Source organism: Chamaea fasciata, unplaced genomic scaffold (assembly GCF_029207755.1).
Source record: "Chamaea fasciata isolate MVZ Bird 193981 ecotype frontalis unplaced genomic scaffold, bChaFas1.0.hap1 SCAF_20, whole genome shotgun sequence".
NCBI lineage: Eukaryota > Metazoa > Chordata > Aves > Passeriformes > Sylviidae > Chamaea > Chamaea fasciata.
This window is the reverse complement of record NW_027094105.1, coordinates 7,466,047-7,478,298: the sequence shown is the minus strand read 5'-3', so window position 1 is coordinate 7,478,298 and position 12,252 is coordinate 7,466,047. Positions and strand designations below refer to the sequence as shown.

General features: G+C 50.1%; 3 protein-coding genes and 4 non-coding genes across 7 annotated transcripts; 1 reads left to right on the top strand and 6 right to left on the bottom strand.

The window, feature by feature from the left end:
• Nucleotides 1-133: 133 nt before the first annotated feature.
• SURF2 (surfeit 2) lies at nucleotides 134-3,163 on the bottom strand. Its single transcript, XM_066201576.1, has 6 exons — nucleotides 3,056-3,163; nucleotides 2,478-2,632; nucleotides 2,182-2,285; nucleotides 1,571-1,762; nucleotides 859-1,010; nucleotides 134-217 (listed from the first exon to the last, which is right to left on the bottom strand). The coding sequence occupies exons 1-6, from the start codon at nucleotides 3,161-3,163 to the stop codon at nucleotides 134-136; spliced, it is 795 nt and encodes a 264-aa protein (XP_066057673.1).
• On the top strand, nucleotides 3,147-8,236 carry SURF1 (SURF1 cytochrome c oxidase assembly factor). The gene is made up of 9 exons (XM_066201437.1): nucleotides 3,147-3,305; nucleotides 3,869-3,950; nucleotides 4,070-4,197; nucleotides 4,555-4,637; nucleotides 5,376-5,567; nucleotides 5,848-5,920; nucleotides 6,292-6,454; nucleotides 6,998-7,079; nucleotides 7,226-8,236. Exons 1-9 carry the CDS (start codon nucleotides 3,162-3,164, stop codon nucleotides 7,290-7,292), a joined length of 1,014 nt encoding a protein of 337 aa, XP_066057534.1. The 5' UTR covers nucleotides 3,147-3,161; the 3' UTR covers nucleotides 7,293-8,236.
• An 87-nt stretch (nucleotides 8,237-8,323) lies between these two features.
• RPL7A (ribosomal protein L7a) lies at nucleotides 8,324-12,248 on the bottom strand. Its single transcript, XM_066201441.1, has 8 exons — nucleotides 12,198-12,248; nucleotides 11,516-11,636; nucleotides 11,106-11,255; nucleotides 10,235-10,375; nucleotides 9,815-9,894; nucleotides 9,371-9,501; nucleotides 8,936-9,005; nucleotides 8,324-8,490 (listed from the first exon to the last, which is right to left on the bottom strand). The coding sequence occupies exons 1-8, from the start codon at nucleotides 12,198-12,200 to the stop codon at nucleotides 8,386-8,388; spliced, it is 801 nt and encodes a 266-aa protein (XP_066057538.1). The 5' UTR covers nucleotides 12,201-12,248; the 3' UTR covers nucleotides 8,324-8,385.
• Nucleotides 9,576-9,649, bottom strand: LOC136299722 (small nucleolar RNA SNORD36). The gene has a single exon (XR_010723557.1). It is a non-coding gene; the product is annotated as a small nucleolar RNA SNORD36 (small nucleolar RNA).
• LOC136299728 (small nucleolar RNA SNORD36) lies at nucleotides 10,052-10,129 on the bottom strand. The gene has a single exon (XR_010723563.1). It is a non-coding gene; the product is annotated as a small nucleolar RNA SNORD36 (small nucleolar RNA).
• LOC136299730 (small nucleolar RNA SNORD24) lies at nucleotides 10,447-10,514 on the bottom strand. Its single transcript, XR_010723565.1, has one exon. It is a non-coding gene; the product is annotated as a small nucleolar RNA SNORD24 (small nucleolar RNA).
• On the bottom strand, nucleotides 11,324-11,396 carry LOC136299729 (small nucleolar RNA SNORD24). Its single transcript, XR_010723564.1, has one exon. It is a non-coding gene; the product is annotated as a small nucleolar RNA SNORD24 (small nucleolar RNA).
• Nucleotides 12,249-12,252: the final 4 nt, after the last annotated feature.

Sequence of the window (12,252 nt, the reverse complement as noted above, 5' to 3'; positions counted from 1 at the left end):
AATGCAACCTACTTCCACCCCATTATTCCCCTCCACACCTGTGACAGTTAACTGGAATGGGCAGACACTTCATACTGTGCTTCCAGTGGAATTGTGACACAACAGGCTTCAGGCCAGGTGTTTATCATTGAATTTATTTCCCATTGGTTGCTTTCTTGAAGTTTTTGGGTTTTCGATGGTGGCTCTTGAATTTCTTCTTTAAAGGGCCTGTCTGTTTCTGTAGAGAAAAATAAAGTTAATCAGCTTATTTCCAACATCCAGATCAAGCCTTGCCTTAGCTTAAACAGAAACTGAGTGTGATCTCCTTCAACAGCCAGAATGAGCTCAAGTCTGCTCACAGAGCCAGGATCCTGCAGCTCAGCAGCCCTTTCTGGTGGTTTCATTAGCTACAAACTGACAGGCTCCCTGCAGCAGTGAACCCAAACTTTATCCAGCCCTAACTTTCTAGTTTGACACATTAGTAAAGTAAGGCAGCGCCTCAAAAGTGGGAGAAGAATGGTCTAGAGGGACTCTGTGACTGCAAAACAGTTCAATTTTTTTGTGTATTTGGAGAACAATTACAGAACCCATAGGACACACATCAGCTTTCCTTCTAAGATGGTGTGTGGGGCAGGATCCTACCCAAGATGAGCTGTTTGTACAGGCAGGAACATCCCTCACTACCCCAGGCAGGATAAATATTGCCTGGCAGGAATTCACACCTCGGGATGCAAGTCCCTGTCTGGCACACAGGGGAAAATCTATTCTGAACAGCTTTGCACCTTCTGCCGGCTCCCAGACAGGAATAGCTGGAACACCTACAGGATGGGATCCCATCCCCACACCCCGTGCTGCTGCAGGCAGTGGGATGACTCCCACCTTTCCTCTCTTGCCAGCTGCTCTGCTGCTGTCCCTCCTTGCCCCGTGCTCTCCGTTCTGCTTGGCCCCGTCGTCTTCGCTGTCTGTCACAAAGTCATCGCTGCCCTTTGTGGCCTGTGCAGCTGATGGGTTTTTTTCCGGGAAGAGTGCAGCTGAAAAAAATTGAGCTCAAAATCAGTTCCCTCTGCCTGCCCTGACTTTGCTTTAAAGCCATTTCCAGTCACCAGGCATACACGTGTCACTACTGAAATACTTGGGAAATTAACGTGCTGGTGTTTTATTGGAAATGTGCCTTGGTGCTCTGTCTATTCCCATGCTGGGAATGTCAGCACAGGTGGTGCCATGTGTTACACCCCTGCTCCTGCAGCAAGATGGATTTGCAGCTTCAGATCTAAGTGAGCAGAATGGCCTCATCACCTTCTATCAAGGACTTGCTGAGAAACAAGGGAAGTGGAGATCCCTGAAACAGCAAATCCCAAAAGTGGATCTTGTATCCCTTCCCTCACACCCTCCATGATCCAACTTGTTATTACTCAGCATGAACTATTTCTTACTTGGTGGTGGTAAGCTTTTCCAAAACCCAAGGACTCCCAGCTGGATGAAGTCAGGAGCCTCTGGCACAACAGCATCAAGCAGCAGCGTAAAGAACCCAGGAGACAATTAACCACCCAATTCCCTTGAGGACATGGATGACACCGAGGTTCTCACTCACGTGGGTACAGGTCACTCATGCTGTCATCTGTCTCCTCTCCATCCTCCTCGCTGGATTTTGGCTCCCAGAACTCCTCTTTCCTGTGAGGCTGCCTGCTCCCGTTGGTTCGCTCATCAGGGTGCTGTGCCCGCTGCTTCTTCCCTCTCAGGCAGGCAGGGACGTACTCCACTCCTTCCCTCTGGCATTCCTCATCTGAAAGTGAGGATCAGGCAGCACTGATCAGCTGCCCAGCCCCTGAGTCTTCCCATTCCCAGCTCAGGCTTGTAGGAAATGCAACTCAAAAGTACAGCATGCTCCCAACAGACATCCACATCATCTACAGCAATACTATGGACCAGGGAAGATGTTAACAGATTGTGCTGGACACGTGAATCACACTCCCTGGGGGAGTTTTAGAGCTGATCCTCTTAAGGAAGGATGTTCCAAGGTGTTTGCTAGAAGCCAATTGCTCCCTACATCTGAGACCTTCCTCCCTTGCTGAGGAGGACACATATTAACACACTGCTGTCAATTTAAACAAAGCTGTCCCACCCACTTCAGAGAGATACACTGGAATCCCAAGAGCTCAGGAAAGAGACGCTGCCTGGTACAGCTACAGAAAAGCTACTTACACCTTTCCAGGGCCTTCTGGTAGCGCTTCCCCTGGACGTGACGCAGGACGTGCTCTGGGAGCTTGTTGATGTGTCTGAGGGTGAGCTTGCAGAACAGCTGGTGTCTGACACACACAGAAAGAGTTAAAGTGTGCTAGGACTTCAGAACTTTTCACTTACAAGCACTGCGAGTTGCTCACAGTTGATAAATACTTGTTAAAACCTTTCCCAGTCTCCCCAAATCCATAAAAACCAAAGAACAATGTCTGAGATTGAACAAAGTGTAAAGCACAACGCACAGGAGAGAGAATACCTACAAATTCTTTGTGCTGGGCACTATGTGGGGCTCAAACGTGCCATAGTCGAACTCCCTGGCTGCCTTTATGAGCCGCTGGTACTTCTTGCCGCTGGTGTAAGCCTGCAGCTCCGACAGGCGACAGGGCAGCTCATGTCCTGTCAGCCTGCACCTCACCTGAAAAAAAAAAACATTAACGGTCAGGAAACCCAGGGGTTTACCCCACTGAATCTCTGAGTCAATTCGGTTGGAAAGAACCTCCGAGACCATCGAGCCCAACCTATGCCCGACGCCCACCTTGCCAACCACAGCACGGCACTGAGTGCGGCGTCCTGTCGCTCCCCAGGCACGGGGACCCCAGCGCCTCCCTGGGCAGCCCCTTCCAATGTCTAATCGCCCTTCCCGTATCCATCCCGGGGCTGGGGAGGGCAGGACGGAGCAGCGCTCTGCTCCGCCGCCTTCCAGCGCCGGACGAACACCTCAGGAGCTCTCTGGGGCCGAGCCCAGCGGGTACCACGCGGCCCCATCCCGGACCCTCAGCGAGGCGGCCCCATCCCCTGAGGACCCTCAGGGTGCCCCCCAGCCCTCACACGGCCTCACCTTGCCCGGCCCCGCGGGGCTGAGCAGCGGGTGCTGCCTCAGGAAGAGCCGCTCCGCCTCGGGCACCTCCGGCACGGCCGCGCCGCCGCCCGGGCCCGGCGCCGCCATGGCGAGGGGCCGGGCCCGGCCGCGTTTCCCGTTCCGGGGCCGGGCCGGGGCTGCCATGGCCGCGCTGGTGCTGCGGGCCGGCCTCGGGCTGCTGAGGGAGCCCCGGGGCCGGGCGAGGCTCGGGGCAGCGGGGCCGGGACGGGTAAGCCGCTGATCCTGCCTTTCGGTTCCGTCCCCTCATCCCGTCCCCTGATCCTGTCCCATTATCCTGTCCCCTGATTAGGTTCCCTCATCCTGTCCCCTCTCCTGTCCCCTTGGTCCAGTTCCCTCATCCTAATCCAGTCCCCCCTCCTGTCTTTTGATCCAGTTCCCTGATCCAGTCCCCTCATCCTGATCCAGTCCCTTGATCCTATCTCTTCATCCTGTTCCCTCTTCCCCTCCCCTCACCCCATCCCTTGGTCCTGTCCCCCGATCCTGTCCCCTGTAGGCCCTTGTTTCTGTCAAGAATAGATTAGGCTGCTGTGTGTTTGCCGATAGCGTGGGTGGAAGTTCATTGCTGTGCTATAGGCAGCTCCGTAACGGAAATTTTACCTTTTTTCATTTAAATTATAGCCTGACCCATAGCGTTTCACAGGCACTGGCTCATTTGAGACTTAAATCAATGGATAAACAATAATTCACGCAATCATCAAGTTCACCGATATCACCTAAATACAAGTTTTATAAAGCAGTGACATTACAAAGGATCTTTTTTATTCTGTGCAGGCATCACAGTGCTTGATCAGAAGAACATTTTTTGGAAATCCCCTAACTAAAGGAGGTTCTGGTCTGGTTCAAAAGACTAAAGGTAAGAAAATATTCATCTGGGCTTCTGCCCTGTGTTCACCCTCATACCAAGATGTAATATTTCCTGCAGGAATTTGGCATTCTTCTCTGAATCCTATTCCCCGTTCTGGTTTTCTGTAGATGTTTGTTTGAGGTTCTGCAGACCACGACATTCTACAGCAGCTGCTGACACATCTGGAGAGGATACCTTGCTGAAATGGGGCCTTCTCCTGGTCCCTCTGACCACGTTTGCCCTCGGCACATGGCAGGTACAAATAAATACTTAATTCTTTCAAAAAATCAGCACTTGACGACTGTCAAGTTTTTCCACCTGTTTGATCTAGTTCAGACAACAGGCAGGTTAAAGATTTGCTGTTATTTTACAGTTCTGCTTTCCACGTGTCCACTTGTAAGTCTTTAAAGGAAGTGTATTTTTTTACACTCTTATTTTAGTACAAGTATTTCCTCAAATTAAATTCAGTAGCCTCTATTTTCATATCTCCAGTTACCCTGATTTAGGCCAGGTCTGATGAGAAAATGATGACCAAGATTTTAAGGCTTGCTGGGGTTGTTACATTGCTCTGTTCTATCCTACGGGAGTTACTTTTGTGTTTGTTTACTTCCAGGTTCAGCGGCGCAAGTGGAAATTAGATTTGATTGCACAGCTGGCATCAAGAATCACAGCAGAGCCCATCCCTCTGACATTAGAGTATGGAAACAAGGATGGTTTGTTGTCTACAGAGCACTGACGGGGAATATTAGATATGGGCCATGCACTAATGAGCTTGTGCTGAACTGACCTGCATGAAAATGAAGGGATGCAATGGAAATTAGAAATAGATCTTGATTTTTTTTTTTTTTTAGTAAAAGAATAAATCAGTTCTTTCCTATGGGATACTCCTAATGCATGGGAAAGGATGAATCTCTGTTCTGGAGACTGTGGGATTTTTAATCCCACCGGGGAAAGAGGACTTGGGTGTCTGTCGTGTGCCAAAGGAATTGTTACTGCAACAGGGAGTCTTGGAGCAACAGCAGGCCCTGCCCCACATGTGGAACAGCTGTGAGAGAGATTTTTAAGGTCACTTGGTCACCTGGCACAACTCTCAGAAGGGCTCAGGTGTTGGATTTCATGGTGTGGGATGGGAAAGAAACACTTCCCATGGCTGGATGCACATGCCGTGAGTCCACCAGCTCTGTGATACCTAGGTTGGACGTATTATGGAACAGAACTTCTCCCTGGATGCTCCTGATCATCTCTATTTGATTCTCCTAGGCAGTTGAAATATAATAAGCCATATTGCACGAGCTGTTTTGTCTTCTCCCTCTGTTTGCCAACAGGCTCCATCCAGAGCGAACCATTAGGGAAAAGAGAGAATCCCGCAGTAAAATCTCCCAACTGAGTTCGCCTGGCACAGCCACAATTCTGTTTTCCTCTTGTTCCATGCAGCCCCATGGAGCTGAAGGAGTTGGAGTACAGGCCTGTGAAGGTCCGAGGGCGGTTTGACCACTCCAAGGAGCTCTACATCCTGCCCCGCTCCCTGCTGGACCCCGAGCGGGAGGCGCGGGAGGCCGGGAGGATCACGTCCCACCCCGAGAACGGAGCCAACGTCGTCACCCCCTTCTACTGCACAGAGCTGGGGTGAGTTCAGCAGAGTCCTGCTCCATGGGAGCACTCACTTCTCCTTGGAAAAGCTGAATCCTGGTGGTTGGGTTTGTATCGATCGCTGCCTGCCTTAAAAGGCATCTCTCAGTCTCTGGCATCACTGAGGCTCGATTTGAAGTTGTCTTTAAATTCCTTTATAATGTGCAAAACTGGCAGCGAACACGTGGGTTGCTTCTTTCTTTGGTCTTTAATTCCAGGCAACAGCAGGAATAAATTCCCTTTCACTCCTGAGCAGTACTTCTTTATGTAACTCTAGGGTCACGATTTTAGTCAACCGAGGATTTGTGCCCAGGAAGAAATTGAAACCAGAGACCAGGCAGAAAGGACAGGTAAGGGGGATCCAGGGAATGGGGGGTGTTACTCTGTGCCCCTTGGTTACCCAGAGGCACCACTCACTAATCCAGAAAGGCAGGAGCTATGCCCAGCATCATGGGAAATGACTTAATTAGTCATTGCATTTTTCAAAGGCAACAAACCTTTCTTTCCCACCTTTTTATTAAGTAAATAATGTGTTTTGAAAACATGGAGCCATTCTTGTTCTGCTTTTTCCCCTGCTGTGTTACAGCACTGCCCCACTGCAGGGAACAACCATTTCATTTATGCTCAGACCCTTCAAGTGCCACATTTTCCTCACAGTACTTGATGTGTCAGAATATGAACTCTTGAAATAATCCTTTTTTCTTTCTGCACTTCTCCTCAGATTGAAGATGAGATTGATCTCACAGGGGTGGTGAGGTTAACAGAAAGAAGGAAACCCTTTGTGCCTGAAAATAACATTGAAAAAAACCGCTGGCACTACCGGGACCTGGAGGCCATGGCCAGGGTGACTGGTGCTGAGCCCATCTTCATCGATGCAGATTTCAGTGAGTCACACAGGAACCCAGCCCCCTGTCCAATTTACATCCCTCTCCCTCCCTTTCCCCTCAGTTCTCTTCCTGTGCTCTGCCAGCCCACTGTTTTGAAGGTGACAGGTGCCTGCAAGAGAGCTGGAGAAGGACTTTTGTCAGGAGCATCAAAGATTGGACAGGGGGGAGTGGCTTCAAACTGCGAGAGGGCAGGGTTAGACGGGATATTGGGAAGGAATTCTTCCCTGTGAGGGTGGGGAGGCCCTGGCACAGGGTGCACTGAAATGCTGTGGCTGCCCCTGGATCCCTGAAGTGTCCAAAGCCAGGCTACATGGGGCTTGGAGCAACCTGATCTAGAGGAAGGTGTCCCTGCCCATGGCAGGGGGTGGAATGAGATAAGCTTGAAGGTCCCTTCCAACCCAAACCATTCTGGGATTTTGTGAGCTTGGGAACAGCACTGCCTGAAGGACAGCAGGGTATCCATCCACCAGATTAATCACCACCTTCCCCTCTTGCCCCCTGTGCAGCCTGAGGACTGAAGGTGCTGTGTTGTCCCCACAGGAAGCACAGTCCCGGGGGGGCCCATCGGGGGCCAGACCAGGGTGAGCCTGCGGAACGAGCACATGCAGTACATCGTCACCTGGTAAGGGACCAGCCCTGCTGGGGGACCTGCCCCGGGCTGCTCTGGAGCTTCCAAAGCCCAGTTTTAACCTGAACAGCTCGTGCCAGGTGGTTTGGCTTGGTCCACTCCACCCTGGAAAGGTGCCAACGTGTGATTTTCTCTCACAGGTACAGCTTGTGTGCTGCAACTTCCTTCTTGTGGTACAAGAAATTTATACAGAAGCTACCTCGGTGAGGGGACAAAAGAAAGTCTTTGTGCTACAGCCAAGAGCAGACTTCTATGGATAACAGGAGCCTGATCAGTCCTAAATAATTAAAGCACCTGGAATTCCAGAGTATTTTCAATCAACATGTTACCAAGCTGCAAATAGACTTTAAGCAGTCCCTGCAAACTGAGCTCCCACCAGTGATTTGGCTGCAGCTTGGGAGCACTGAACTTCAATAGAAATCACAAGAATATGTTTATTATGTCGTGGCTGGTTGCTAGGTACATTTTAACATCTCCACTGTGTTTTCCGTATGACAAATTCAGAGGATTTTGTCAATCAGCCTATCTGCAGCAAGTAGTCCTTCCTGAAGTCAGGAATGGCTCACAGCAGTTGCAGCAGAATAAATAATGGCCTACAGGTCTTTGCCTTATGACTTGCATCGTGCATCTTACATGGAACAGCAGCAAACCTGAATTAGAGGTTACTGTGGACACTCGGGTCTAGCTGGGGAAGGCAGCCTGTGGCTTTACAAGAGGATGAGGGCTGGCAAAAACAAGCAGCTACCACAGCTGGTGTCTTGGCAGCCTCCACAGTGCCACCAGACCAAGCCAGCACTCAGCAAAGAACAGAACCACAAAAAGTCTTGATTCTTCCTCCTTCAGCCTGCCTGCCTTCACTGCAAGAGGCACTGCAGATGTGGAAGGCTGTAACAGTGTGTTACCCATACTGTAACCCATCCTAAGTAAGGGGAAATCAAAAGCTATTTCCAGTTTAGATCTGCAAAACCAAGCCAGGCCTAAAGCCAGAACTAGCCCAGCCCAGCCAACTTTCAAGATCCCAGAGCATGTGGAGCTGAGCTGCTGGGCTGTATGTTAAAGAGACAGGAGTTATTTACCCAGGACTAGTAATTCAGGAAAGTTATTGCAAGGTTAGTAATAAGCAGCTCTGTGCAGCCACTTCTGCCCAGCACTCTTCTGTCACTGGATGGAAGGCACAGAAGTACAGCAATGCCACTGTGCTACTCCCTGCCTAGAGCACTCCCATGAACAGAGACCACTGAAACAGCTGGGGTTTATTATGTACAGAGAACACGGTGCAATGCAGTACAGCAGTACATCCTCAGCCCAGCTTGGTAGCCAGCTCTTTCGCCTTTGCTTTTTCCAGCTTCGCAATGCGAGCCACTGATTTTGGACCCAGGACATTCCCGCCCCAGTGACGACGGATCTGCAAGGAAGGGAGAACAGGTTAGACACCTCATTTCATCTCTCTGGCACTCAACTCTGCACAAGGGGAAGAGTTCCCACAACTACAAAGTCCTACACATTTCAAGCATTGCATTAAATTTTGAGGAAGCAAAGAGAAAAGCTTAAAATCTTTCCTAATGCAGGATGTTGGATTCAGCTATCCCTTAACTCCTGTATTTGGGATATGGAGTTTAGGTAGCAGAAGCTGTTGCCCTCTCTACAATCCTTGCCTTAGGCTTGCTATTTACTTCTGACGACAGCTTTCACATTTTACCACGTTCTCAGGTAAAGACTGTGGTTCACTGTAAGCAAACCTAGTATAACACACCCAAGTATAAACTGATGTCACTATGTCTGCGCCATTTCTCCCTTCTGGGAATGTTAACAGTGTACAAAGACAAGGCCAGCATCACAGAAAATCTTACCTCATCATATCTGTCATTGTAGTTGGTCTTGACAGCCTCCACCAGCTTTGCAAGGGCTCCCTTATCCTCCCTGTTGATGACAGTTTCAGTTCCTTTAGAGCCTCAATTTAACATTTTGCATAAATATTTTGCCATAGAATTTGAGAGTATCTAGTGGCAACCCAATTTTTCAGGTTAAGCAAAAGCATCACTTGCAAAGATTTAACAGCCAGAATCTGCACTGCTCCGATTTTAAAGTAACCACCTTCAGGTAAACCAAACTAATCTGCACCATCAGGATTTGATAGAAACATTCTTATCAGACACTACAGAGGTGGTATTTTAATTTTACTACTTCAGAGAGACCCAAGTTTGCTACCCACCTGCCCCAGAGCCTGTGCTTAGGGCAGTTTGCATTCCCCACAGGACAATCCAGCAAGCTCCCAGAACACTTACGGGTTAACCTGGGTGAAGGCCACGGAGGTGCAGGTCTTCCTGTGGACCAGCCTGCCCAGCCTGGCTTTGCCCTTGATGATGCAGTAGGGAACCCCCATCTTGCGGCACAGGGCCGGCAGGAACACCACCAGCTGGAAGGGAAGGGAGTGCTGGGTCACTGAGGGAGAACATCCCTTTGTGCTAGGTGGCAGCCTGGGCTGGGGTAATTGCTCAGTGTTAAAAAGCTCGTTTTGTTCTTCACTGCTGGTTCAGGTGAAGAAATTCAGAACATCATTGCAAGGGCCCCGCCTCACTGTCCAACCAGGACAACTACAAACACATACAACCATCCCAGTTCTGGCAAATGTGTGGTTTTTTCATGCAGTTTGTCCTAAAATCCATTTTTGCCTTAAAAGCACTCCTGACCCCAGCCTAAGTTACACGGGTAGCCTGTACCATGCTCACCTCAATGGGGTCTACATCATGGGCAATAACGACAAGCTGAGCTTTCTTGTTCTCCACCAGAGTTGTGACAGTATTGATACCTGGAAAACAAATTATCTAGATAAGCTTTGATTCCTCTCAAGTCCATTTTCAGAGCTTTCTTGCAAGCCAGCTCTGATGCTATAGCACAGCATCACTATGGAAGTCACAAAAACTTTTCACATCAATATCACAAAGACACTTCATGGACAATTTGCTAAAGCTCAGGGTTAAAAAGCTCGTCTATTTTGCTCTTCACTTTGAGCTCAGGTGAAGAAATTCATAACATCATTGCCATAGCTTGTCCAAGGCTGTCTGGTTGGAGAACCAACTATTCCATCAGTTTTTTCCTCTCAAGAAGTGCCACACTCCCACATTCCATGAGCCCAGGTACAAAGTTACCTGCTCGAAGGACTGGTGGCCTCTTGGTTGGAGCATCTCCCTTTCCTGCAGCTTTCTGCTCAGCACGAGCCAGTAGCCTCTGCTTCTTCTCTTGCTTATTTTCAGGCCTGTATTTGTGTGCCAGCTTCAGGAGCTGTGTGGCTGAAAGAGAACACCTACTAATTAGTTGCATGACCTGAAAATCTAAGCATTCTTTTTTAAAAACACTGTGGTGCATCAGCGATCTTGGTGGTTGTCATCACATTTTTTTTTTCACAGCAAAAAGTGATCATCATCTGCACGGTCCAAGAGAAAAGCACCCTGAGAGGCCCTATTTGCATGCACCCCTGATGGCACTGAGAGCTCCTTGACTTTTTGGATGAGGAAATTCCAGCAATTATGGTTAGATGTGGTGCACTGGCTCTTTCAAAGCAACGAGCATCTATGAGGAAATTATTTTAAACAGGCTCGAAGTTTTTTGCATAGAGTCATTCACTGAAAACCCCTATATCTCTTCTTCCTTCAGTGCCAGCCTGTTGCGTTTCCTCCCAAAACCTGCACTCCAACACATGCCTCAATCTCTTTACCCTACCCTGGGTTGTTCTACATCAAGCTGGAAGAATGGAATCACAGTTAAGACTTAATGCAGGGTTTGGGTCAGTAAATAGAGCTTTGGTGTTTTCTAAATCCCTTTTCAGGGTACACAGCAGCGATCCAAGATTTAAACCAGCAGATCGATTTTGCCACCACCCTGGTCGCTATTTAAGACCCATCCACAGACACACCACCCCAGCTTACTTCTGTTAAAGCTCATTTTGGTTTATTTCCCTTTTTCTAAGGCTCATCCCATTCAGAACCCAAGCCAAGAGAACCTTGTGGGGCACATCCTCACCTGTCTGGCGGTCCAGGGCCTGGGTGAACTGGTTGATGGCAGGGGGCACCTTCAGGCGTTTGTAGAGGATGGATCTCTGGCGCTGCAGCCGAATGTAGCGCGGCCATTTCACAAACCGGGTGAGGTCACGCTTGGGCTGGATATCCTGTCCTAAAAAAACACAGCCTTTAGCTCAGGGCTGCCCCAAATCCAGAGCAGCAGCACGGGAATGGCACAGGAGCATCAGTGATCTTGGTGGTAATGTGTCAGCACGACCACTCAGATAGCAAATATTCTTTCACATCATCTGCGCCTTGTACGAGAATGGCACTGCACAAAGTCTGGAGTGATTTTTAATGTTTATAACTTAGACATCTGTTCATTGAACAAAAAAAACCCCATGGGAGCAACTGTCCCAAATATCCACTCACCAATGCCAAAGTTCTTGGGCCTCTTCTCAAAGAGGGGATTGACAACCTTCTTGGCCTCCTGCTTCTTGACTACAGCAGGGGCCGGCGCCACCTTCTTGCCCTTGGCCTTCTTTCCTTTCGGCTGCAAGCAAGAAACACACTCTGCCTTCTTTTGCCTCCAAAACACGCGCGCTTGGAGAAGTTACCAGCCCACCCTGGAAATGCATTTATTTTCCTATGCATTTCACCAGCCTGGCGGCCCCCCATGCTCGCCCTGCTCTCCTAGAAAGAGCAAATCTTTCACTTTATGTTTATAAGGTTTATAAAACACCCCGACAGGGAAAAGGACTAAAGCGAGCACGATGATGGCTTTGCCCGCCCTGGCGCTCCCCGAGAGCAGCCGAGAAACCCCCACGGCGCGATCCTGACCGCGGGGAGCCGACCTACCCCGGGAACGGCGTGCGGCCTGGCCGGGCTGCCCGAGCCGGCAGCAGCCGCAGGTTCCCGGCCCGGGCGGGCAGGCCCATACGTGGCCTTCCCCCATCACCGCAAATCGGGCGCGAAGCACCGCTCCACCGCCTCCCCCGGCAGCCCAGCACCCTCACGGCGCTGCCGCTGCCCATCGGCGGCGGCGGACGACGGCGGGCGGCCCCGGATGGCGGCGGATGGCCCCGGCCCCCCCCGCGCTGCCGCCATCACTCACCATCTTGGGCGGAGGGAGAGAGAGGCGGCGCGCTGCATGCCGGGAGATATCTACG

Excerpts from the sequence above, each read along its gene's own strand:
- SURF1 (XM_066201437.1), top strand. The coding sequence starts at position 3,162 with ATGGCGAGGGGCCGGGCCCGGCCGCGTTTCCCGTTCCGGGGCCGGGCC. Across the intron at positions 3,306-3,868 it reads GGGCAGCGGGGCCGGGACGG|GCATCACAGTGCTTGATCAG; the intron begins GTAAGCCGCTGA and ends TATTCTGTGCAG. Across the intron at positions 5,921-6,291 it reads AGACCAGGCAGAAAGGACAG|ATTGAAGATGAGATTGATCT; the intron begins GTAAGGGGGATC and ends ACTTCTCCTCAG.
- SURF2 (XM_066201576.1), bottom strand. The coding sequence starts at position 3,163 with ATGGCGGCGCCGGGCCCGGGCGGCGGCGCGGCCGTGCCGGAGGTGCCC. Across the intron at positions 2,633-3,055 it reads GCCCCGCGGGGCCGGGCAAG|GTGAGGTGCAGGCTGACAGG; the intron begins GTGAGGCCGTGT and ends TTTTTTTTTCAG. Across the intron at positions 2,286-2,477 it reads GTGCCCAGCACAAAGAATTT|ACACCAGCTGTTCTGCAAGC; the intron begins GTAGGTATTCTC and ends TGTGTGTGTCAG.
- RPL7A (XM_066201441.1), bottom strand. Across the intron at positions 9,895-10,234 it reads GCCACCAGTCCTTCGAGCAG|GTATCAATACTGTCACAACT; the intron begins GTAACTTTGTAC and ends TTTGTTTTCCAG. Across the intron at positions 9,502-9,814 it reads ATGATGTAGACCCCATTGAG|CTGGTGGTGTTCCTGCCGGC; the intron begins GTGAGCATGGTA and ends CTTCCCTTCCAG.